This window comes from Haemorhous mexicanus, chromosome 37 (genome assembly GCF_027477595.1).
Source record: "Haemorhous mexicanus isolate bHaeMex1 chromosome 37, bHaeMex1.pri, whole genome shotgun sequence".
Taxonomy (NCBI): domain Eukaryota; kingdom Metazoa; phylum Chordata; class Aves; order Passeriformes; family Fringillidae; genus Haemorhous; species Haemorhous mexicanus.
Window position 1 is genome coordinate 977,429 of NC_082377.1, and position 26,725 is coordinate 1,004,153.

At 56.8% G+C, this 26,725-nt stretch overlaps 1 protein-coding gene across 1 annotated transcript; it reads right to left on the minus strand.

The window, feature by feature from the left end:
- Positions 1–591: 591 nt before the first annotated feature.
- TRAPPC14 (trafficking protein particle complex subunit 14) lies at positions 592–26,598 on the minus strand. Its single transcript, XM_059872591.1, has 11 exons — positions 24,112–26,598; positions 16,831–16,933; positions 15,485–15,674; positions 14,006–14,092; positions 12,498–12,618; positions 10,327–10,474; positions 8,900–8,982; positions 6,575–6,735; positions 5,160–5,287; positions 3,352–3,533; positions 592–793 (listed from the first exon to the last, which is right to left on the minus strand). The coding sequence occupies exons 1-11, from the start codon at positions 24,675–24,677 to the stop codon at positions 637–639; spliced, it is 1,926 nt and encodes a 641-aa protein (XP_059728574.1). The 5' UTR covers positions 24,678–26,598; the 3' UTR covers positions 592–636.
- Positions 26,599–26,725: the final 127 nt, after the last annotated feature.

Here is a 26,725-nt window from a genome sequence, read left to right on the forward strand (position 1 = left end):
CAGTGTCCCCTCTGTCCCCACGCTGTGCCCCATTGTCCCCACCCTGTCCCACACTGTCCCCCTGCTGTCCCCACTGTCCCCCTCTCCCCACGCTGTCCCCCACTGTCCCCCATTGTCCCCACACCATCCCTTGCTGTCCCCCTGCTGTCCCCCACTGTCCCCCCGCTGTCCCCCCATCCTGTTGATGTCCCCCTGCTGTCCCCTCACTGTCCCCGTGTCCCCCACTGTCCCCACACTCTCCCCACGCTGTCCCCCCATTGTCCCCCCCATCCTGTTGATGTCCCCCACTGTCCCCTCGCTGTCCTGTTGATGTCCCACCATTGTCCCCCCATCCTGTTGATGTCCCCCCGCTGTCCCCATGCTGTCCCCCCACTGTCCCCCCACTGTCCCCCTGCTGTCCCCCCCCATCCTGTTGATGTCCCCCCACTGTCCCCTTGCAGTCCCCATCATGTTGATGTCCCCCCACTGTCCCCATGCTGTCCCCCCGCTGTCCCCCCCATCCTGTTGATGTCCCCCCGCTGTCCCCATGCTGTCCCCCCACTGTCCCCCCGCTGTCCCCCCCCATCCTGTTGATGTCCCCCGCTGTCCCCCCGCTGTCCCCTCGCTGTCTCCCGCTGTCCCCCGCTGTCCCCGCTGTCACTTGACGGGTGGCACCACCAGCACCTTGCACTCCCTCTTGGCGATCTTGTCCAGGGCCAGCACGGCTTTGTCACCTGCGGGCAGGTACAGGGGACGGCCCACGGGGGAGCCCACCGGGGGGGTGATGGCCCTGCGCTCCATGACACTGCCGGACCTGGGGACAGCAGGGTCACCTGGGTCACCTCAGTGTCACCTGGGTCAGTTACAGCGTCCCTGTGTCACCTACAGTGTCCCTGTGTCACCCCGGGGTGATGGCCCTGCGCTCCATGACACTGCCGGACCTGGGGACACCAGGGTCACCTGGGTCACCTGTGTGTCACCTGGGTCACCTCAGTGTCACCTGGGTCAGTTACAGCGTCCCTGTGTCAGTTACAGCGTCCCTGTGTCACCCCGGGGTGATGGCCCTGCGCTCCATGACACTGCCGGACCTGGGGACACCAGGGTCACCTGGGTCACCTCAGTGTCACCTGGGTCAGTTACAGCGTCCCTGTGTCACCTACAGTGTCCCTGTGTCACCCCGGGGTGATGGCCCTGCGCTCCATGACACTGCCGGACCTGGGGACACCAGGGTCACCTGGGTCACCTGTGTGTCACCTGGGTCACCTCAGTGTCACCTGGGTCAGTTACAGCGTCCCTGTGTCAGTTACAGTGTCCCTGTGTCACCCCGGGGTGATGGCCCTGCGCTCCATGACACTGCCGGACCTGGGGACACCAGGGTCACCTCTGTGTCACCTGTGTCACCTGGGTCACCTGTGTGTCACCTGGGTCAGTTACGGCACCCCTGTGTCACCTACAGTGTCCCTGTGTCACCCTGGGGTGATGGCCCTGCGCTCCATGACACTGCCGGACCTGGGGACACCAGGGTCACCTGGGTCACCTGTGTGTCACCTGGGTCAGTTACAGCGTCCCTGTGTCACCTACAGTGTCCCCGTGTCACCTACAGTGTCCCTGTGTCACCCCGGGGTGATGGCCCTGCGCTCCATCACACTGCCGGACCTGGGGACACCAGTGTCACCTGGGTCACCTCAGTGTCACCTGGGTCAGTTACGGCACCCCTGTGTCACCTACAGTGTCCCTGTGTCACCCCGGGGTGATGGCCCTGCGCTCCATCACACTGCCGGACCTGGGGACACCAGGGTCACCTGGGTCACCTCAGTGTCACCTGGGTCAGTTACAGCGTCCCTGTGTCACCTACAGTGTCCCTGTGTCACCCCGGGGTGATGGCCCTGCGCTCCATGACACTGCCGGACCTGGGGACACCAGGGTCACCTGGGTCACCTCAGTGTCACCTGTGTGTCACCTGTGTCAGTTACAGTGTCCCCGTGTCACCTACAGTGTCACCCCGGGGTGATGGCCCTGCGCTCCATGACACTGCCGGACCTGGGGACACCAGGGTCACCTGGGTCACCTCAGTGTCACCTGGGTCAGTTACAGTGTCCCTGTGTCACCTACAGTGTCCCCGTGTCACCCCGGGGTGATGGCCCTGCGCTCCATGACACTGCCGGACCTGGGGACAGCAGGGTCACCTCTGTGTCACCTGGGTCACCTCAGTGTCACCTGTGTGTCACCTGGGTCACCTGGGTCACCTCAGTGTCACCTGTGTCAGTTACAGTGTCCCTGTGTCACCCCGGGGTGATGGCCCTGCGCTCCATGACACTGCCGGACCTGGGGACACCAGGGTCACCTGGGTCACCTCAGTGTCACCTCAGTGTCACCTGTGTCACCTGGGTCAGTTACAGCGTCCCTGTGTCACCCCGGGGTGATGGCCCTGCGCTCCATGACACTGCCACACCTGGGGACAGCAGGGTCACCTCAGTGTCACCTGGGTCACCTCAGTGTCACCTGGGTCAGTTACGGCACCCCTGTGTCACCTACAGTGTCCCTGTGTCACCCCGGGGTGATGGCCCTGCGCTCCATGACACTGCCGGACCTGGGGACACCAGGGTCACCTCTGTGTCACCTCAGTGTCACCTGTGTCAGTTACAGCGTCCCTGTGTCACCTACAGTGTCACCTCAATGTCACCCAAGGCAGTGGTGGCACCTGCGTGTGTCACCCCCAGTGTCCCTTTGTCACATCCCAGTCCACCCCCAATCCCTCCCAGTGCCCCCCAGACCCCATCCCAGTAACTCCCAGTCCCTCCCAGTGCCCCAAATCACCCTCCCAGTTGCCTCCCAGTCCCCCCCAGTTGCTCCCAGTCCCTCCCAGTCCCCCCCAGTAACTCCCAGTCCCTCCCAGTGCCCCAAAATCCCCTCCCAGTCCCCCAAAATCCCCGGCCAGTCCCGCCCAGTCCCCCCCAATTCCCTCCCAGTCCCCCCAAGTCCCCTCCCAGTAACTCCCAGTCCCTCCCAGTTGCTGCCAGTGCCCCAAAATCCCCTCCCAGTCCCTCCCAGTGCCCCAAAATCCCCTCTCAGTCCCCTCCCAGTCCCCTCCCAGTCCCTCCCAGTCCCCCCCAGTAACTCCCAGTCCCCCCCAGTAACTCCCAGTCCCTCCCAGTGCCCCAAAATCCCCTCCCAGTCTCCTCAATCCCGTCCCAGTCCCTCCCAGTCTCCTCCCAGTCCCTCCCAGTGCCCCAAAGTCCCCTCCCAGTCCCTCCCAGTCCCTCCCAGTGCCCCAAAATCCCCTCCCAGTGCCCCCAAATCCCCTCCCAGTCCCTCCCAGTCCCCCTCAATCCCCTCCCAGTCCCTCCCAGTCCCTCCCAGTGCTCCCAGTACCTCATGAGGTGGCTGCGGGCCGGCTGCTGGTGGGAGAAGGACTGGGAGCGGCCCAGGCCGGCCACGAGCTCGCGCACGGCCGGGGAGCTGGGGCTGCTCCTGCGGGACAGCGGGCGCGCCTCGGCCGGGGCACTGCTCACGCTGGCCGTGAACTGCAGCTTCAGCTTCATGTGCTGCGACAGCTGCGGGCACTGGGAGTTACTGGGAGGCACTGGGAGGGACTGGGAGGGACTGGGAAACACTGGGAGGGACTGCGAGTTACTGGGAGGGAGCTGTGGGGCACTGGGAGTTACTGGCACTGACTGGGAGGGAGTTGTGGGGGCACTGGGAGGGACTGGGAGGGACTGGGAGGGACTGGGAGGGCACTGGGGGTTACTGGGAGGGCACTGGGGGTTACTGGGAGGCACTGGGAGGGACTGGGAAACACTGGGAGGGACTGCGAGTTACTGGGAGGGAGCTGTGGGGCACTGGGAGTTACCGGCACTGACTGGGAGGGAGTTCTGGGGGCACTGGGATGGACTGGGAGGGATTGGGAGTTACTGGGAGGGGATTTCGGGGTACTGGGAGTTACTGGGAGGGCACTGGGAGGGACTGGGATGGAGGTCTGGGGGGTATTCGGGGCACTGGGATGGACTGGGAGGGCACTGGGAGTTACTGGGAGGGCACTGGGAGGGACTGGAAGGGCACTGGGAGTTACTGGGATGGGGTTTTGGGGATACTGGGGGGGACTGGTGGACAGGAATGGACTGGAATGGGGATACTGGGAATACTGGGAATGGGATAACAGGGACAGAGGCGGCACAGGTGACACTGAGGGTGACAAAGGTGACCCCGGGGGTGGCACAGGTGGCACCGGGGGTGGCACAGGTGGCACCGGGGGTGGCACAGGTGGCACTGACCTCGAAGAGGCCGGCCCGCAGCGCCTGGAACGGGGATACTGGGGATACTGGGAGCACTGGGAATGGGATAATGATGGGGATAACGGGGTGATGGGGACAGAGGTGACACCGGGGGTGGCACAGGTGACACCGAGGGTGACACAGGTGACACCGGGGGTGGCACAGGTGGCACCGGGGGTGGCACAGGTGGCACTGACCTCGAAGAGGCCGGCCCGCAGCGCCTGGAACAGGGATACTGGGGATACTGGGAGCACTGGGAATGGGATAATGATGGGGATAACGGGGTGATGGGGACAGAGGTGACACTGAGGGTGGCACAGGTGGCACTGACCTCGAAGAGGCCGGCCCACAGCGCCTGGAACGGGGATACTGGGGATACTGGGAGCACTGGGAATGGGATAATGATGGGGATAACGGGGTGATGGGGACAGAGGTGACACTGAGGGTGGCACAGGTGGCACTGACCTCGAAGAGGCCGGCCCGCAGCGCCTGGAACGGGGATACTGGGGATACTGGGAGCACTGGGAATGGGATAATGATGGGGATAACGGGGTGATGGGGACAGAGGTGACACCGGGGGTGGCACAGGTGGCACTGACCTCGAAGAGGCCGGCCCGCAGCGCCTGGAACGGGGATACTGGGCATACTGGGAGCACTGGGAATGGGATAATGATGGGGATAACGGGGTGATGGGGACAGAGGTGACACCGGGGGTGGCACAGGTGACACCGGGGGTGGCACAGGTGGCACTGACCTCGAAGAGGCCGGCCTGCAGCGCCTGGAACGGGGATACTGGGGATACTGGGAGCACTGGGAATGGGATAATGATGGGGATAACGGGGTGATGGGGACAGAGGTGACACCGGGGGTGGCACAGGTGACACCGGGGGTGGCACAGGTGGCACTGACCTCGAAGAGGCCGGCCCGCAGCGCCTGGAAGGCCACGCGGAAGGTGCGGGCGCTGCCCTTGCGGGAGTAGCCCAGGTTGGTCAGCGGCGTGTGGCACACCACGGAGTCCAGCGAGCCACGCGACTTCCCTGGAGTTCCAGAAGGTTCCAGGAAGTTCAGGAAAATTCCGGAATTTTTGGGGGATTTTTGGGGATTTTTTTGGGATTTTTTTGGGGAATTTTTGGGGAATTTTTGGGAAAATTTTTAGGATTTTGGGGAATTTTTTTGGGATTTTTGGGGATTTTTGGGGAATTTTTTTGGGATTTTTTGGGGGATTTTTTGGGAATTTTTTGGGGAATTTTTGGGAATTTTTGGGAATTTTTGGGGATTATTTGGGGAATTTTTGGGAATTTTGGGGGGAATTTTTGGGGAATTTTTGAGGAGTTTTTGAGGATTTTTTGGGGATTTTGGGGATTTTTTGGGGATTTTTTGGGAATTTTTTGGGGAATTTTTTGGGAATTTTTTGGGGAATTTTGGGGAATTTTTTGGGGGATTTTTTGGGAATTTTTGGCGATTTTTTGGGGAATTTTTGGGGATTTTGGGGGGAATTTTTGGGGATTTTTTGGGAATTTTGGGGATTTTTTAGAGCGTTTTTTGGGGTTTTCTGAGATTTTTTTGGGGGGTTTGGGGTTCTGGGACTTGTAGGAATTTTTGGGGGAATTTTTGGGGATTTTTGGGGAATTTTGGGGATCATTTGGGAATTTGGGGTTTGTGGGATTGGCAGGCGTGTGGCACACCACGGAGTCCAGCGAGCCACGCGACTTCCCTGGAGTTCCAGAAGGTTCCGGGAAGTTCAGGAAAATTCCGGAATTTTTGGGGGATTTTTGGGGATTTTTTTTGGGAATTTTTGAGGATTTTTGGGGGGATTTTTTGGGATTTTTTGGGGATTTTTTGGGAATTTTTTTGGGGGAATTTTTGGGAATTTTGGGGGATTTTTTGGGGAATTTTGGGGATTTTTGGGGGATTTTTGGAGTCCCCACCAATGTCCCCAGTGTCTCCAGTGTCCCCAATCCCCCCAGTGTCCCCAATCCTCCCGATGTCCCCAACCCCCTCAATGTCCCCAATGTCCCCACCAGCGGTGGCCTCAGGTGTCCAGACCAGCCGGACGGCCAGGAAGTCCTGCAGGTCCCCAATGTCCCCAACATCCCCCATGTCCCCAAATGTCCCCAATCCCCCCGATGTCCCCAATGTCCCCAATCCCCCCGATGTCCCCAAGTGTCCCCAGTGTCCCCACCGGCGGTGGCCTCAGGTGTCCAGACCAGCCGGACGGCCAGGAAGTCCTGCAGGTCCCCAATGTCCCCAACATCCCCAATCCCCCCAGTGTCCCCAATGTCCCCAATGTCCCCAGTGTCCCCAAGTGTCCCCAGTGTCCCCACCGGCGGTGGCCTCAGGTGTCCAGACCAGCCGGACGGCCAGGAAGTCCTGCAGGTCGTTGAGCAGGGTGTAGGTGACCGTGAAGCGCTGCAGGGCCACCACGGGGGACTCGCAGGTGGCCGTCATCACGAAGCGCGGCCGCTCCAGCCGGATGCTCGGCAGCCTGAGGGGACACCGTGGGGACATCGGGGACACCGGGGTGGCATTGCGGGGACAGCCCCAGAGAAGACTCGGGGAGCTCTGGGGATGTGGTGGCACTGGGACAATGAGGGGACAATGAGGGGACAGGAGGTGGTGGCACACGGAGAGGTGGCTCTGGGCAACCAGGAAGGTCTGGAGGGCTTGGGGACACCATGGGGACATTGGGGACATGGTGGTGGCATCTCAAGGACATCTCTGAAGGAGCCCCAGAAGGTCTGAGAATGGAGGGACATGGGGACAATGAGGGGACATTGATGGGACAGGAGGTGGTGGCACATGGAGGGGCCACCAGGAGGGTCTGGAGAGCTTGGGGACACCATGGGGACATTGGGAACACCGGGGTGGCATCACGGGGACAGCCCCAGAGAAGACTCGGGGAGCTCTGGGGATGTGGTGGCACTGGGACAATGAGGGGACAGTGAGGGGACAGGAGGTGGTGGCACATGGAGGGGCCACCAGGAGCATCTGGAGAGCTTGGGGACACCATGGGGACATCGGGGACATGGTGGTGGCATCGCGGGGACAGCCCCAGAGAAGACTCGGGGAGCTCTGGGGATGTGGTGGCACTGGGACAATGAGGGGACAATGAGGGGACAGGAGGTGGTGGCACATGGAGGGGCCACCAGGAGGGTCTGGAGAGCTTGGGGACACCATGGGGACATCGGGGACATGGTGGTGGCATCGGGGGGACAGCCCCAGAGAAGACTCAGGGAGCTCTGGGGATGTGGTGGCACTGGGACAATGAGGGGACAATGAGGGGACAGGAGGTGGTGGCACATGGAGGGGCCACCAGGAGGGTCTGGAGAGCTTGGGGACACCATGGGGACATCGGGGACATGGTGGTGGCATCGGGGGGACAGCCCCAGAGAAGACTCGGGGAGCTCTGGGGATGTGGTGGCACTGGGACAATGAGGGGACAGGAGGTGGTGGCACATGGAGAAGAAGCCAGGAGGGTCTGGAGAGCTTGGGGACACCACGGGGACATTGGGGACATGGAGGTGGCATCACAGGGACAGCCCCAGAGAAGACTCGGGGAGCTCTGGGGATGTGGTGGCACTGGGACAATGAGGGGACAGGAGGTGGTGGCACATGGAGGGGCCACCAGGAGGGTCTGGAGAGCTTGGGGACACCATGGGGACATCGGGGACATGGTGGTGGCATCGCGGGGACAGCCCCAGAGAAGACTCGGGGAGCTCTGGGGATGTGGTGGCACTGGGACAGTGAGGGGACATTGATGGGACAGGAGGTGGTGGCACATGGAGGGGCCACCAGGAGGGTCTGGAGAGCTTGGGGACACCATGGGGACATCGGGGACACCGGGGTGGCATCACAGGGACAGCCCCAGAGAAGACTTGGGGAGCTCTGGGGATGTGGTGGCACTGGGACAATGAGGGGACAATGAGGGGACAGGTGGTGGTGGCACATGGAGAGGCCACCAGGAGGGTCTGGAGAGCTTGGGGACACCATGGGGACATTGGGGACATGGTGGTGGCATCACAGGGACAGCCCCAGAGAAGACTCGGGGAGCTCTGGGGATGTGGTGGCACTGGGACAATGAGGGGACAATGAGGGGACAGGAGGTGGTGGCACATGGAGAGGCCACCAGGAGGGTCTGGAGAGCTTGGGGACACCATGGGGACATCGGGGACATGGTGGTGGCATCACAGGGACAGCCCCAGAGAAGACTTGGGCAGCTCTGGGGATGTGGTGGCATTGGGACAGGGAGGGGACAGGTGGTGGTGGCACATGGAGAGGCCACCAGGAGCGTCTGGAGAGCTTGGGGACACCATGGGGACATTGGGGACATGGTGATGGCATCTCAAGGACATCTCTGAAGGAGCCCCAGAAGGTGTGAGAATGGAGGGACATGGGGACAATGAGGGGACAGGTGGTGATGGCACATGGAGGGGCCACCAGGAGGGTCTGGAGAGCTTGGGGACACCATGGGGACATGGTGGTGGCATCGTGGGAAAGTCCATCAGGAGCCACAGAACATTCTGAGGATGGAGGGACACGGGGACAACGAGGTGACAACAAGGTGGCACCGAGGTGGTGGCCCCGCAGGAGGTTCTGGTGGCCTTGGGGACACCGAGGTGACACTGAGGTGACACTGAGGTGACACTGACCGGTAGTGGGTGACAATGCTGTTGGTGAACGGCAGCTTCGGCGTCGACCACCGGACCACGGCCACCAGCGGCACCTCCAGGCCCTGCTTGGGGACATCGCTGTCACCGCGCTGTCACCCGCGGTGGCCTCCGTGTCCCCAGCGTCCCCAGGGCCACCGGGGACAACGGGGATTGTCACCAAGCCTGGGGACAGCACGGTCAAGGGGGGTTGGTGGCATCTTGGGGGGCTTGGATGGGGTTGGTGGCTCTTGATTGTTGTCCCCAAGGCGCTCCCGGTGTCCCCAAGTGTCCCAAAGCCACCCCAAACCCCCCAGGGACCACCAAGGATTGTCCCCAAGCCCGACTTGGGGACACTTTTGGTGCCACCAAAGTGGAACAAAGTCCCTTGGCCCAGCCTGGTGGCCCTGGCTGGCTGTCCCCAAGACCACCCAGGTGTCCCCAAGGCAACCCCAATGTCCCCAGCCCTGACTTGGGGACACTTTTGGTGCCACCAAGGCGGGACGAGTCCCCTTGGCCCAGCCTGGTGGCCCTCGATCGTTGTCCCAGGTGTCCCCAACCCACAGATACCCCCAAGGATTGTCCCCAACCCCAACCTGGGGACACTTTTGGTGCCACCAAGGCAGGACGAGTCCCCTTGGTGGAGCCTGGTGGCCCTCGATCGTTGTCCCCAAGTGTCCCCAGGTGTCCCCAAGGCCCTCCCAGTGTCCCCAGGTGTCCCCAAGGCCCTCCCAGTGTCCTCAGGTGTCCCTGGGTGTCCCCAACCCCCCAGATACCCCCAAGGATTGTCCCCAACCCCAACCTGGGGACACTTTTGGTGCCACCAAGGCAGGACGAGTCCCCTTGGCGGAGCCTGGTGTCCCTGGCTGGCTGTCCCCAAGTGTCCCCAGGTGTCCCCAGGTGTCCCCAAGGCCCTCCCAGTGTCCCCAGGTGTTCCCAGGTGTCCCCAACCCCACAGATACCCCCAAGAATTGTCCCCAACCCCAACCTGGGGACACTTTTGGTGCCACCAAGGCGGGACGAGTCCCCTTGGCCCAGCCTGGTGGCCCTCGATCGTTGTCCCCAAGTGTCCCCAAGGCCCTCCCAGTGTCCCCAAGTGTCCCCAGGTGTCCCTAACCGCCCAGATACCCCCAAGGATTGTCCCCAACCCCAACCTGGGGACACTTTTGGTGCCACCAAGGCGGGACGAGTCCCCTTGGTGGAGCCTGGTGTCCCTCGATCGTTGTCCCCAAGTGTCCCCAAGGCCCTCCCAGTGTCCCCAGGTGTTCCCAGGTGTCCCCAACCCCCCAGATACCCCCAAGAATTGTCCCCAACCCCAACCTGGGGACACTTTTGGTGCCACCAAGGCGGGACGAGTCCCCTTGGCCCAGCCTGGTGGCCCTCGATCCTTGTCCCCAGGTGTCCCCAGGTGTCCCCAGGTGTCCCCTCACCTCCTTGGCGTCGCGGGGCGGCCGCTCGGGCGCCTGCAGCTGGAACAGGAAGTTCTGCTCCTCCAGGGCGCTCAGGGGACACGGCCACCCCGAGTGGCACCCGGGGACACGGCAGAACGCCCCCACGGGGACCTCCCCGGAGTGGTGGCTGCCAGGGGACAGTGGGGACACTCAGGGGACGCTCAGGGGACACGGCACATCCCCAAGGTCCCCATGCTGTCCCCAAGGTCCTCATGGCATCCCCAAGGTCACAGCATTGTCCCCAAGGTCACAGCATTGTCCCCAAGGTCCCCATGTTGTCCCCAAGGTGTCCACGTTGTCCCCAAGGTCCTCATGGCATCCCCAAGGCCCCCATGTTGTCCCCAAGGTCCCCATGTTGTCCCCAAGGTCACAGCATTGTCCCCAAGGTCCCCATGTTGTCCCCAAGGTCACAGCATTGTCCCCAAGGTCCTCATGGTGTCCCCATGGTCACAGCCTTGTCCCCAAGGTCCTCACGGTGTCCCCATGTTGTCCCCAAGTTTCCCTCCCATTCCCAAGGTCCCCATGTTGTCCCCAAGGTCCCCACGTTGTCCCCAAGGTCACAGCATTGTCCCCAAGGTCCCCATGTTGTCCCCAAGGTGTCCACGTTGTCCCCAAGGTCCTCATGGCATCCCCAAGGCCCCCATGTTGTCCCCAAGGTCCCCATGTTGTCCCCAAGGTCACAGCATTGTCCCCAAGGTCTCCATGTTGTCCCCAAGGTCCTCATGACATCCCCAAGGTCACAGCTTTGTCCCCAAGGTCACAGCATTGTCCCCAAGGTCCCCATGTTGTCCCCAAGGTCACAGCATTGTCCCCAAGGTCCCCACGTTGTCCCCAAGGTCCCCATGTTGTCCCCAAGGTCCTCATGGCATCCCCAAGGCCCCCATGTTGTCCCCAAGGTCTCCATGTTGTCCCCAAGGTCCTCATGACATCCCCAAGGTCACAGCTTTGTCCCCAAGGTCACAGCATTGTCCCCAAGGTGTCCACGTTGTCCCCAAGGTCCTCATGGCATCCCCAAGGTCCCCATATTGTCCCCAGGGTCCCCATGTTGTCCCCAAGGTCACAGCCTTGTCCCCAAGGTCCTCACGGTGTCCCCATGTTGTCCGCAAGTTTCCCTCCCATTCCCAAGGTCCCCATGGTGTCCCCAGGTGTCCCCCAGGTATCCCCACATTGTCCCCAGGTGTCCCCAGGTGTCCCCATGGTGTCCCCCAAGTGTCCCCATGACATCCCCCAGGTATTCCCCAGGTGTCCCCAGGTGTCCCCATGACATCCCCCAGACATCCCCCAGGTGTCCCCAAGTGTCCCCCAGGTGTCCCCACATGGTCCCCAGGTGTCCCCCAGGTGTCCCCCAGGTGCCCCCATGGCGTCCCCCAGGTATCCCCACATTGTCCCCAGGTATCCCCAGGCTGTATGAGGTGTCCCCCAGGTGTCCCCCAGGTGTCCCCCAAGTGTCCCCAGGTGTCCCCAGGCTGTATGAGGTGTCCCCCAGGTGTCCCCATGGTGTCCCGCAGGTGTCCCCAGGCTGTATGAGGTGTCCCCCAGGTGTCCCCCAGGTGTCCCCAGGTGTCCCCAGGCTATATGATGTGTTCCCCAGGTGTCCCCAAGTGTCCCCAGGTGTCCCCAGGCTGTATGAGCTGTTCCCCAGGTGCCCCCATGGTGTCCCCCAGGTGTCCCCAGGTGTCCCCAGGCTGTATGAGGTGTTCCCCAGGTGCCCCCATGGTGTCCTGCAGGTGCCCCCAAGTGTCCCCAGGTGTCCCCAGGCTGTATGAGGTGTCCCCCAGGTGTCCCCCAGGTGTCCCCAGGCTGTATGAGGTGTCCCCCAGGTGTCCCCAGATGTCCCCAGGCTGTATGAGGTGTTCCCCAGGTGTCCCCCAGGTATCCCCACATTGTCCCCAGGTGTCCCCAGGCTGTATGAGCTGTTCCCCAGGTGCCCCCATGGTGTCCCGCAGGTGTCCCCAGGTGTCCCCAGGTGTCCCCAGGCTGTATGAGGTGTTCCCCAGGTGCCCCCATGGTGTCTCCCAAGTGTCCCCAAGTGTCCCCAGGTGTCCCCAGGTGTCCCCCAGGTGTCCCCAGGTGTCCCCAGGCTGTATGAGGTGTCCCCCAGGTGTCCTCCAGGTGTCCCCCATGGTGTCCCCAGGTGTCCCCAAGCTCACCAGACGTCGTCCACGAGCAGCACGGAGCCGTCGGGCATCACGGGCAGGTAACTGGCGTTGAAATTGGGCAGCACCTGCACGTCCCAGAGGGACAGCTCCTCCTGGGAGCTGCCATTGAGCACTGGGGACATTGGGGACATTGGGGACATTGGGGACATTGGGGACACCTGCACGTCCCAGAGGGACAGCTCCTCCTGGGAGCTGCCATTGAGCACTGGGGACATTGGGGACATCATTGGGGACATTGGGGACATTGGGGACACCTGCACGTCCCAGAGGGACAGCTCCTCCTGGGAGCTGCCATTGAGCACTGGGGACATTGGGGACATTGGGGACATTGGGGACATTGGGGACACCTGCACGTCCCACAGGGACAGCTCCTCCTGGGAGCTGCCATTGAGCACTGGGGACATTGGGGACATCATTGGGGACATTGGGGACACCTGCACGTCCCACAGAGACAGCTCCTCCTGGGAGCTGCCATTGAGCACTGGGGACATTGGGGACATCATTGGGGACATTGGGGACATTGGGGACACCTGCACGTCCCAGAGGGACAGCTCCTCCTGGGAGCTGCCATTGAGCACTGGGGACATTGGGGACATCATTGGGGACATTGGGGACACCTGCACGTCCCAGAGGGACAGCTCCTCCTGGGAGCTGCCATTGAGCACTGGGGACATCATTGGGGACATCATTGGGGACATTGGGGACATTGGGGACACCTGCACGTCCCACAGGGACAGCTCCTCCTGGGAGCTGCCATTGAGCACTGGGGACATTGGGGACATCATTGGGGACATTGGGGACACCTGCACGTCCCAGAGGGACAGCTCCTCCTGGGAGCTGCCATTGAGCACTGGGGACATTGGGGACATCATTGGGGACATTGGGGACACCTGAACGTCCCAGAGGGACAGCTCCTCCTGGGAGCTGCCATTGAGCACTGGGGACATTGGGGACATTGGGGACATCATTGGGGACATTGGGGACATTGGGGGTGACCCTCCCCCCTTTTACCCCCCACCCTGTGTCCCTCTTTGTCCCCAACCCCCCCAAATGTCCCCAACACCTCCCAGCTGTCCCCAACCCCCCCAAAATGTCCCCAACCCCCCCCGATGTCCCCAACCCCCCCAAATGTCCCCAAGACCCCCCAGATGTCCCCAACCCCCCAGCTGTCCCCAACCCCCCCGATGTCCCCAACCCCCCCGATGTCCCCAACCCCCCGATGTCCCCAACCCTCAAAATGTCCCCAGCCCCCCCAATGTCCCCAGCTGTCCCCAGCCTCTCCGATGTCCCCAGCTGTCCCCAACCCCCCGATGTCCCCAGCTGTCCCCAACCCCCCGATGTCCCCAACCCCCCCTGATGTCCCCAAATGTCCCCAACCCCCCAATGTCCCCAGCTGTCCCCAACCCCCGATGTCCCCAGCTGTCCCCAGCTGTCCCCAACCCCCGATGTCCCCAGCTGTCCCCAACCCCCCGATGTCCCCAGCTGTCCCCAGCTGTCACCTTTCAGCACGGTCAGGTACTTGCCGGACACGGTCACCTGGCGGCAGCGGACACGGGGCGGTGGCAGCACCGTCAGCAGCGTGGACACTGTGGGGACACCAGGGTGGCCTTGGGGACACTTGGGGACACTTGGGGACAGCCAGCCAGGGCCACCAGGCTCAGCCAAGGCGCCTTGTCCTGCCTTGGTGGCACCAAAAGTGTCCCCAAGTTGGGGTTGGGGACAATCCCTGGGGGTCTTTGGGGGGCCTGGGGACACCTGGGGATGGCAGGGTGGCCTTGGGGACACTTGGGGACATCTGGGGACCTCACCTTGTGCCTTGAGGGCTCCATGGGGACACCTGGGGGTGGCACCCACAAGGGAAAGGACACCCAGGGGACACTTGGGGACACTTGGGGACACCAGGGGAAGGGAGGTGACACCTTGGGGACACTTGGGGAGGGGAGGTGACACTTTGGGGACATTTGGGGACCTCACCTGGTGCCTGGAATGCTCCATGGGGACACCTGGGGTGGCACTGAGGGGACACCTGGGGGTGTCAGCACTGGGGAGGGGACACTTGGGGACACTCAGGGGACACTTGGGGACACCAGGGGAGGGGAGGTGACACCTTGGGGACATTTGGGGACACTTGGGGACCTCACCTTGTGCCTTGAAGGTGCCATGGGGACACCTGGGGTGGCACTGAGGGGACACCTGGGGTGGCAGCACTGGGGAGGGGACACTTGGGGACATTCAGGGACACCAGGGGAGGGGAGGTGACACCTTGGGGACATTTGGGGACACTTGGGGACCTCACCTTGTGCCTTGAAGGCGCCGTGCTGCTGCCGGAACACCTGGGGTGGCACTGAGGGGACACCTGGGGGTGTCAGCACTGGGGAGGGGACACTTGGGGACACTCAGGGGACACTTGGGGACACCAGGGGAGGGGAGGTGACACCTTGGGGACATTTGGGGACACTTGGGGACCTCACCTTGTGCCTTGAAGGTGCCATGGGAACACCTGGGGTGGCACTGAGGGGACACCTGGGGGTGGCAGCACTGGGCAGGGGACACTTGGGGACACTCAGGGGACACTTGGGAACACTTGGGGACACCCGGGGAGGGGAGGTGACACCTTGGGGACACTTGGGGACCTCACCTTGTGCCTTGAAGGCGCCGTGCTGCTGCCGGAACACCTGGGGTGGCACTGAGGGGACACCTGGGGGTGGCAGCACTGGGGAGGGGACACTTGGGGACACTCAGGGGACACTTGGGGACACCCGAGGAGGGGAGGTGACACCTTGGGGACACTTGGGGACACTTGGGGACCTCACCTTGTGCCTTGAAGGCGCCGTGCTGCTGCCGGAACACCTGGGGTGGCACTGAGGGGACACCTGGGGGTGGCAGCACTGGGGAGGGGACACTTGGGGACACTCAGGGGACACTTGGGGACACCCGGGGAGGGGAGGTGACACTTTGGGGACACTTGGGGACCTCACCTTGTGCCTTGAAGGCGCCGTGCTGCTGCCGGAACACCTGGCCGGGGGCGCGGCCCTGGAGCAGCCTCAGGTACCCCCCTGGCCCTGTCCCTGTCCCTGTCATTGTCACCTGGGCTGGCCCTGGCCCTGTCCCCGTCCCCTCCTGCAGCTCCGGGGGCTCCGTGTCCCGCTGCCACACGGTCACCACGATCTGGGGACACCCAGGGGACACCGCGGCGTCACCCGAGTGTCCCCGAGGTCGCCAAAGTGTCCCCGAGGTCACCAATGTCCCCAAAGTGTCCCCGAGGTCGTCACACTGTCCCCACCCCATCCCAAAGTGTCCCCAAGGTCACCAAAGTGTCCCCAAGGTCACCAAAGTGTCCCCTCCCCATCCCGAAGTGTCCCCAAGGTCCCTCTCCCTCCCATCCCCAGTGTCCCCAGGGTGTCCCCAATGTCCCCAAGTGTCCCCAAGGTGTCCCAAGGTCCCTCTCTATCCCATTCCCAGTGTCCCCAACGTGTCCCCAAGTGTCCCCAAGGTGTCCCCAAAGTCCCCAAGGTGTCCCCAAGGTGTCCCCAAAGTGTCCCAAGGTCCCCAAGGTCCCTCCCCATCCCATTCCCAGTGTCCCCAAGGTGTCCCCAATGTCCCCAAATGTCCCCAAAGTGTCCCCAAGGTCCCCCCCATCCCATTCCCAGTGTCCCCAATGTCCCCAAGGGTCCCAAAGTGTCCCCAAGGTCTCTCCCCATCCCATTCCCAGTGTCCCCAATGTCCCAAAGTGTCCCCAACGTGTCCCCAGAGCCCCTCTCCATCCCATCCCCAATGTCCCCAAGGTGTCCCCAATGTCCCCAAGTGTCCCCAATGTCCACAAGGTGTCCCCAATGTCCCCAAGTGTCCCCACGGTCCCTCCCCATCCCATTCCCAGTGTCCCCAATGTCCCCAAGTGTCCCCAGGTGTCCCCAAGGTCCCTCCCCATCCCATTCCCAATGTCCCCAAGGTGTCCCCAATGTCCCCAAAGTGTCCCCAAGTGTCCCCAAGGTGTCCCCAATGTCCCCAGAGTGTCCCCAAGTGTCCCCAAAGTGTCCCAAAGTGTCCCCAAGCTCCCTCCCCATCCCATTCCCAGTGTCCCCAAAGTCCCTCCCCATCCCATTCCAAATGTCCCCAATGTCCCCAGGTGTCCCCAATGTCCACAAAGTGTCCCCAAGCTCCCTCCCCATCCCATTCCCAGTGTCCCCAATGTCCCCAAATGTCCCCAAAGTGTCCCAAAGTGTCCCCAAGGTCCCTCCCCATCCCATTCCCAATGTCCCCAATGTCCCCAGAGTGTCCCCAAGTGTCCCCAAGTGTCCCCAAGGTGTCCCCAAGGTGTCCCCACCTTGGCCTTGGCGGTGCCGGGCGGGAGCCGGTCCAGGGCCACGGTGAGGGGGAAAATGACCTCGTCCTGAGAGACGATGGGATCGTCCACAGGGAGCTGGGAAAAATGGGGAGAAAAACGGAGAAATTGGGAAAATTGGGGAAAATGGGGGGAAATGGGGAAAAAATGGGGAAAAAATGGGGAAAAAATGGGGAAAAATGGGGGAAAATGGGGAAAAAATGGGGAAAAAATGGGGAAAAATGGGGAAAAATGGGGGGAAAATGGGGAAAAAATGGGGGGAAAAATGGGGAAAAAAGGGGGAAATGACCTCGTCCTGAGAGACGATGGGATCGTCCACGGGGAGCTGGGAAAAAATGGGGAGAAAAACGGGGAAATTGGGAAAATTGGGGAAAATGGGGAAAATTGGGGGGAAAATGGGGAAAAAATGGGGAAAAATGGGGAAAAAATGGGGAAAAATGGGGAAAAATGGGGGAAAATGGGGAAAAATTGGGAAAAAATGGGGAAAAAATGGGGAAAAATGGGGGGGAAAATGGGGAAAAAATGGGGAAAATGGGGAAAAATGGGGAAAATTGGGGAAAAATGGGAAAAAAGGGGAAAAAAGGGGGGAAAAATGGGGAAAAATGGGGAAAAAATGGGGAAAAAATGGGGGGGAAATGGGGGGGAAACGACCTCGTCCTGAGAGACGATGGGATCGTCCACGGGGAGCTGGAAATGGGGAGAAAAACGGGGAAATTGGGAAAATTGGGGAAAAATTGGGGGGAAAAATGGGGGGAAAATGGGGAAAAAATGGGGAAAATTGGGGGGAAAATTGGGGAAAAAATGGGGAAAAAATGGGGGAAAATGGGGAAAAAATGGGGAAAAATTGGGGAAAAAATGGGGAAAAATTGGGGAAAAAATGGGGAAAAAAAGGGGAAAAATGGGGAAAAATGGGGAAAAATGGGGGAAAAATGGGGGAAAATGGGGGGAAATGGGGGGAAATGGGGAAAATTGGGGGAAAATGGGAAAAAATGGGGGGAAAATGGGGAAATGACCTCGTCCTGAGAGACGATGGGATCGTCCACGGGGAGCTGGGAAAAATGGGGAGAAAAACGGGGAAATTGGGAAAATTGGGGAAAATGGGGAAATTTGGGGAAAAATGGGGAAAAAATGGGGAAAATGGGGAAAAATGGGGGGAAAATGGGGGGGAAATGGGGGAAAATGGGGAAAAATGGGGAAAAAATGGGGAAAAAATGAGGAAAAATGGGAAAAAAATGGGGAAAAAATGGGGGGGAAAATGGGGGAAAATGGGGGAAAAATGGGGGAAAAATGGGTGGGAAATGGGGAAAATGGGGAAAAATGGGGGGGAAATGGGGAAATGACCTCGTCCTGAGAGACGATGGGATCGTCCACGGGGAGCTGGGAAAAATGGGGAGAAAAACGGGGAAATTGGGAAAATTGGGGAAAATTGGGGAAAATTGGGGGAAAATGGGGAAAAATGGGGAAAAATCAGGGAAAAAATGGGGGAAAATGGGGGGGAAATGGGGAAAAAATGGGGAAAAATGGGGAAAAATTGGGAAAAATGGGGAAAAATGGGGAAAATGGGGAAAAAATGGGGAAAAATGGGGAAAAAATGGGGAAAATGGGAAAAAATGGGGGAAAATGGGGAAAAAATGGGGAAAAATGGGGGAAAATGGGGGAAAATGGGGAAAAAAAGGGGAAAAATGGGGAGAAAAACGGGGAAATTGGGAAAATTGGGGAAAATGGGGAAAATTGGGGGGGAAATGGGGAAAAAATGGGGAAAAATGGGGGGAAAATGGGGAAAAATGGGGGAAAAATGGAGAAAAATGGGGAAATGACCTCGTCCTGAGAGACGATGGGATCGTCCACGGGGAGCTGGGAAATGGGGAGAAAAACGGGGAAATTGGGAAAATTGGGAAAATGGGGAAAATTGGGGGAAAATGGGGAAAAAATGGGGGAAAAATGGGGAAAAAATGGGGAAAAATGGGGGGAAAAATGGGAAAAAATGGGGGGAAAAATGGGGAAAAAATGGGGAAAAAATGGGGAAAAATGGGAAAAAATGGGGGGAAATGGGGAAAAATGGGAAAAAAATGGGAAAAAAAGGGGAAAAAATGGGGGAAAAAATGGGGGAAAATGGGGAAAAAATGGGGGAAAATGGGGAAAAATGGGGGAAAAATGGGGAAAAATGGGGAAAATGGGGAAAAATGGGGAAAAAAATGGGGGGAAATGGGGAAAAATGGGGGAAAATGGGGAAATGACCTCGTCCTGAGAGACGATGGGATCGTCCACGGGGAGCTGGGAAATGGGGAGAAAAACGGGGAAATTGGGAAAATTGGGGAAAATGGGGAAAAATGGGGAAAAATGGGGGGAAAATGGGGAAAATGGGGAAAAATGGGGGAAAAATGGGGAAAAATGGGGAAAAAATGGGGAAATGACCTCGTCCTGAGAGACGATGGGATCGTCCACGGGGAGCTGGGAAAAATGGGGAGAAAAACGGGGAAATTGGGAAAATTGGGGAAAATGGGGGGAAAATGGGGAAAAATGGGGAAAATGGGGGAAAAAATGGGGAAAAAATGGGGAAAAATGGGGAAAAATGGGGAAAAAATGGGGAAATGACCTCGTCCTGAGAGACGATGGGATCGTCCACGGGGAGCTGGGAAAAATGGGGAGAAAAACAGGGAAATTGGGAAAATTGGGGAAATTGGGGAAAATTGGGGGGAAAAATGGGGGAAAATGGGGAAAAATGGGGAAAAAATGGGGGGAAAATGGGGGAAAATGGGGAAATGACCTCGTCCTGAGAGACGATGGGATCGTCCACGGGGAGCTGGGAAAAATGGGGAGAAAAACGGGGAAATTGGGAAAATTGTGAAAAATGGGGAAAATTGGGGGGAAAAATAGGAAAAAATGGGGAAAAATGGGGAAAAAATGGGGAAAAATGGGGAAAAATGGGGAAAAAAATGGGGAAAAAATGGGGAAAAAATGGGGAAAAAATGGGGAAAAATGGGGAAAAAATGGGGGAAAATGGGGGGAAATGGGGAAAATTGGGGGAAAATGGGAAAAAATGGGGGGAAAATGGGGAAATGACCTCGTTCTGAGAGACGATGGGATCGTCCACGGGGAGCTGGGAAAAATGGGGAGAAAAACGGGGAAATTGGGAAAATTGGGGAAAATGGGAAAAAAGGGGAAAAAATGGGGAAAAAATGGGGAAAATGGGGAAAAATGGGGGGAAAATGGGGGGGAAATGGGGAAAAATGGGGAAAAATGGGGAAAAAAATGGGGGAAAATGGGGAAAAATGGGGAAAATGGGGGGAAAATGGGGGAAAATGGGGAAAAATGGGGAAAAAATGGGGAAAAAATGAGGAAAAATGGGAAAAAAATGGGGAAAAAATGGGGGGGAAAATGGGGGAAAATGGGGGAAAAATGGGGGAAAAATGGGTGGGAAATGGGGAAAATGGGGAAAAATGGGGGGGAAATGGGGAAATGACCTCGTCCTGAGAGACGATGGGATCGTCCACGGGGAGCTGGGAAATGGGGAGAAAAACGGGGAAATTGGGAAAATTGGGGAAAATGGGGGGAAAAATGGGGGGAAATGGGGAAAAATGGGGAAAAATGGGGAAAAAAATGGGGAAAATGGGGGAAAAAATGGGGAAAAAATGGGGAAAAAATGGGGGGAAAATGGGGAAATGACCTCGTCCTGAGAGACGATGGGATCGTCCACGGGGAGCTGGGAAAAATGGGGAGAAAAACGGGGAAATTGGGAAAATTGGGGAAAATGGGGAAAAATGGGGAAAAATGGGGGGAAAATGGGAAAAAATGGGGAAAAAATGGGGGGAAAAATTGGGAAATGACCTCGTCCTGAGAGACGATGGGATCGTCCACGGGGAGCTGGGAATGGGGAGAAAAACGGGGAAATTGGGAAAATTGGGGAAAATGGGGGGAAATGGGGAAAAAATGGGGAAAAAATGGGGAAAAATGGGGGAAATGGGGGAAAAATGGGGGGGAAATGGGGGGAAATGGGGAAAATTGGGGGAAATGGGGAAAAAATGGGGGAAAAAATGGGGAAAATTGGGAAAAATGGGGAAAAAATGGGAAAAATGGGGAAAAAATGGGGGAAAAATGGGGAAAAATGGGGAAAAATGGGGGAAAAAATGGGGAAAAAATGGGGAAATGACCTCGTCCTGAGAGACGATGGGATCGTCCACGGGGAGCTGGGAAATGGGGAGAAAAACGGGGAAATTGGGAAAATTGGGAAAATGGGGAAAATTGGGGAAAAAATGGGGAAAAATGGGGAAAAATGGGGAAAAAATGGGGAAAAATGGGGAAAATGGGGAAAAAATGGGGAAAAATGGGGAAAAATGGGGAAAAAATGGGGAAATGACCTCGTCCTGAGAGACGATGGGATCGTCCACGGGGAGCTGGGAAAAATGGGGAGAAAAACGGGGAAATTGGGAAAATTGGGGAAAATGGGGAAAAATGGGGGGAAAATGGGGAAAAAATGGGGAAAAATGGGGAAAAATGGGGGAAAATGGGGAAAAATGGGGAAAATGGGGGAAAAATGGGGAAAAATTGGGGAAAAATGGGGAAAAAATGGGGGAAAATGGGGAAATGACCTCGTCCTGAGAGACGATGGGATCGTCCACGGGGAGCTGGGAAAAATGGGGAGAAAAACGGGGAAATTGGGAAAATTGGGGAAAATGGGGAAAAATGGGGGGAAAATGGGGAAAAAATGGGGAAAAATGGGGAAAAATGGGGGAAAATGGGGAAAAATGGGGAAAATGGGGGAAAAATGGGGAAAAATTGGGGAAAAATGGGGAAAAAATGGGGGAAAATGGGGAAATGACCTCGTCCTGAGAGACGATGGGATCGTCCACGGGGAGCTGGGAAATGGGGAGAAAAACGGGGAAAATGGGAAAATTGGGGAAAATGGGGAAAATGGGGAAAAATGGGGAAAAATGGGGAAAAATGGGGGGAAAATGGGGAAAAATGGGGAAAAATGGGGAAAATGGGGAAAAATGGGGAAAAATGGGGAAAAATGGGGAAAAAATGGGGGAAAATGGGGAAAAAATGGGGAAAATGGGGGAAAATGGGGAAATGACCTCGTCCTGAGAGATGATGGGATCGTCCACGGGGAGCTGGGAAAAATGGGGAGAAAAACGGGGAAATTGGGAAAATTGGGGAAATGGGGAAAATTGGGGGGGAAATGGGGAAAAATGGGGGAAAATGGGGGGAAAATGGGGAAAAATGGGGAAAAATGGGGAAAAATTGGGGAAAAATGGGGAAAATGGGGAAAAATGGGGGGGAAATGGGAAGAAAATGGGGAAAAATGGGGAAAAAATGGGGGAAAAAATGGGGGAAAATGGGGAAAAATGGGGAAAAATGAGGGAAAATGGGGAAAAATGGGGAAAAAATGGGGAAAAAATGGGGGAAAATGGGGAAATGACCTCGTCCTGAGAGACGATGGGATCGTCCACGGGGAGCTGGGAAATGGGGAGAAAAACGGGGAAATTGGGAAAATTGGGGAAAATTGGGGGAAAATGGGGAAAAATGGGGAAAAATGGGGAAAAAATGGGGGAAAATGGGGGGGAAATGGGGAAGAAATGGGGAAAAATGGGGAAAAAATGGGGAAAAAATGGGGAAAAATGGGGAAAAAATGGGGAAAAATGGGGAAAAAATGGGGGGAAAATGGGGAAAAATGGGGAAAAATGGGGGAAAATTGGGGAAATGACCTCGTCCTGAGAGACGATGGGATCGTCCACGGGGAGCTGGAAATGGGGAGGAAAAACGGGGAAATTGGGAAAATTGGGGAAAATGGGGGGAAAATGGGGAAAAATGGGAAAAAATGGGGGAAAATGGGGAAAAATGGGGAAAAAATGGGGAAAAAATGGGGGAAAAAATAGGGAAAAAATGGGGAAAAAATGGGGAAAAAATGGGGAAAAATGGGGAAAAAATGGGGAAAAATGGGGAAAAAATGGGGGAAAATTGGGGGAAAATTGGGGGAAAAATGGGGGGAAAATGGGGGAAAAATTGGGAAAAAATGGGGAAAAATGGGGAAAAAAATGGGGAAATGACCTCGTCCTGAGAGACGATGGGATCGTCCACGGGGAGCTGGAAATGGGGAGAAAAACGGGGAAATTGGGAAAATTGGGGAAAATGGGGAAAATTGGGGGGAAATGGGGAAAAAATGGGGGGGAAATGGGAAAAAATGGGGGAAAATGGGGAAATAATGGGGGGGAAATGGGGAAATGACCTCGTCCTGAGAGACGATGGGATCGTCCACGGGGAGCTGGGAAAAATGGGGAGAAAAACGGGGAAATTGGGAAAATTGGGAAAATTGGGAAAAAATGGGGGAAAATGGGGAAAAAATGGGGAAAAAATGGGGAAAAATGGGGGAAAAATGGGGGGAAAATGGGAAAAAATGGGGAAAAATGGGAAAGACCCAAGAAAAATGGGAAAAAACCTAGGAAAAATGGGAAAACCCAAGAGGAAATGAGAAAATCTCAGGAAAAATGGGAAAAATGGTGGGGGGGGAATGGGAAAAAATGGGGAAAAATGTGAAGAACCCAAGGAAAAGTGGGAAAACCCAGGAAAAATGGGGGGAAAAAGTGGGAAAAATGGGAAAAACACAGGAAAAATGGGGGGAAAAATGGGAAAAACAGGGAAAACCTAGGAAAAAATGGGGGGAAAAATGGGCAAAATGGGGAAAACCCAGGAAAAATGGGGAAAAATGGGGATAACCCTGGAAAAATGGGGGGAAAATGGGAAAAACGGGGAAAACCAGGAAAAATGGGGGAAAAAATGGGGAAAACCCAGGAAAAATGGGGGAAAAATGGGGAAAACCCTGGAAAAATGGGGGGAAAAATGGGAAAGAGTGGGAAAATCCAGGAAAAATGGGGGGGGAAAATGGGCAAAATGGGGAAAACCCAGGAAAAATGGGGAAAAATGGGGATAACCCTGGAAAAATGGGGGGAAAATGGGAAAAACGGGGAAAACCAGGAAAAATGGGGGAAAAAATGGGGAAAACGGGGAAAACCCTGGAAAAATGGGGGGAAAAATGGGAAAGAGTGGGAAAACCCAGGGAAAATGGGGGGGAAAATGGGGAAAGAGCGGGAAAATCCAGGAAAAATGGGGAAAACCCAGGAAAAATGGGGGAAAAACGGGGAAATCCCAGGAAAAATGAGGGAAAAAAATGGGAAAAACGTGGAAATCCCAGGGAAAGCGGAACATCGCCACGCCCCCCCCCCCCCCCCAGGAGCCCGGAATTCCAGAATGTTCCGCTCACCCCCCGCGCCGGCGCTGCCCGCGGGGCCCCGCGAGTGCGTGAGGAGCGCGCGGCACTCGCGGAAGAGCGGCGGCGGCTGGCGGGAATCCTCGGAATCGCCGAAATCGCCGGGATTGCCGCCGAAATCGCCGGGATTATTGGCGGGATCGGGCTCCTCCTCATCGCGGGCCCGGTTGTCGCCGCTGGTGACGGTGGCGAGCGCGGAGAGAGACGCGGCGAGTTGAGCCCACGGCGTTTTTCCCGGGAAATTGGCGGCGGAGGGGGCGTGGCTTCGGGAGGAGTGGGCGGGGCTTCTGTCGGGGTTGGCGGGAATCGCCTCGGGATTGTCGGGATTTCTGTCGGGATTTCTGTCGGGATTTCTGTCGGGATTTCTGTCGGGATTCCTGTCGGGATTCCTGTCGGGATTGCCGGGGATCTTGCGCAGCACGAGCAGGAAGCGCACGGTCTCGCCCAGGTACAGGTGGTTGCGGCGCGGCAGAGCGCGGTAACCTGAGGATTCTCCCGCCAAAAATTCCCGCGGAGGGAAGGGGACGGCGGGGAAGTACATGGAGTAATCGCATTGGGATTCCATGGGGGATCGGGGGGGATCCGCGGGAGAAATGGGGGAAAAATGGGGGGGATAGGGGAAAAAAATGGGGATTGAATGGGGAAAAAATTGGGGAAAAAATTGGGGGAAATGGGGGAAAAAATGGGGAAAAAATAGGGATTAAATGGGGGAAAAACTGGGGGATATGGGGGAAATAATGGGGAAAAAATGGGGATTAAATGGTGAATAAATGGGGATTAAATGGGGGAAAAATGGGGAAAAAATAGGGATTAAATGGGGGAAAAATAGGGATTAAATGGGGGAAAAAATGGGGATTAAATGGGGATTAAATGGGGAAAAAATAGGGATTAAATGGGGGAAAAAAATGGGGATTAAATGGGGATTAAATGGGGAAAAAAGGGGGATTAAATGGGAATTAAATGGGGGGAAAATGGGGGGGAAATGGGGAAAATAATGGTGATTGAATGGGGATTAAATGGGAAATAAATGGGGATTAAATGGGGAAAAAATGGGGAAAAAATGGGGGGGGATGGGGGAAAAATGGGGAAATAATGGAGAAAAAATTGGGGGGAAAATGGGGATTAAATGGGGGAAAAATGGGGATTAAATGGGGGAAAAATGGGGATTAAATGGGCATAAAATGGGGATTAAATGGGGAAAAATGGGGATTAAATGGGGAAAAATGGGGAATAAATGGGGAATAAATGGGGAAAAATGGGGGGGAAATGGGGAAAAAATTGGGAGAAATGGGGGAAATAATGGGGATTAAATGGGGAATAAGTGGGGGGAAAATGGGGATTAAATGGGGAAAAAATGGGGAAAAAAGGGGGAATAAATGGGGGGAAATGGGGAAAAATTGGGGGAAAAATGGGGATTAAATGGGGATTAAATGGGGAAAAAAGGAGGGAAAAAGGGGAAAGTATTAGGGAAAAAATGGGAAAGAATGGGGGGAAAATAGGGGAAATATTAGGGAAAAAGTGGGAAAGAATGGGGAATAAATGGGGGAAATAGGAGGGAAAATGGGGAAAAAATGGGGAAAATAGGAGAGAAAAAATTGGAGAAAAAAATGGGGGAAAATAATAGGGAAAAAAGGAGGGGAAAATGGAGGAAAATTTGGGGAAAAAAATAGGAAAAATTAAGGGGGAAATTGGGAAAAAATGGGGAAAATTGAGAAAATAATTTGGGAAAAAAAGGGAGAAAATAGGAGGGAAATGGAGGAAAAAAAATTGGAGAAAATAGGGAAAAATAGGAGGGAAAAGGGAGAAAAAATGGGAAAATAGGAGGGAAAATATCTGGGATGGAGAAGTTAAATCCCGAAGGAATTTTGGGGGCAAAAAATGGGGGAAAATGAGGGAAAAATGGGAAAAATACAGGGAGGAAAAGTGGGGATGGAGAGGTTAAATCCTGGGAATTTTGGGGATTAAATCCCGTCAGAATTTCGGGAATTTTTGGGGTTAAATCCCAGTTAGAATTTTGGGATTTTTTGGGAATTTTGAAAGGATTAAATCCCAGGAATTCTGGGCCTTAAATCCCGAGGGAATTTTGGGAATATTGGGAGAATTCCGGGTTAAATACCAGAAAAAAATTTCGGTAATTTTGGAGGAATATTGGGGAATTTTGGAGTTAAATCCCAGAGAATTCCGGGAATTTTTTGGGAATAAATCCAGGGAATATTTGGGAATTTTGGGATTAAATCCCGAGAAAATTCCGCGAATTTCGGGGGTTGAATCCAGGGGAATATTGGAGGAAATTTGGGGTTAAATCCCCAAAAAAATCCGGGAATTTTGGGGCGATCCCGGGGGAAAGAACGAGAGAAAATCCCGCGGATTTTGGGGCCTTAAATCCCGAGGAAACCCCGGGAATTTTTCGGGAATTTTGGGGGGGATAAAGGGATTTAAATCCGGGGATAACGAGGGGGTCCCGGGGGGCGATCCTCGGTTACCGGGGGGGTCCCGGGGGGTCCTGGGGTTACCGGAGGGGGTGGGGGCCGGCCTGGTCTGGGGTTACCGGGGGGATGCTGGGCGGGGGGTGGGGAGGGTCCCGGCTCCGGTCCGGGGTTACCGGGGGGGTCC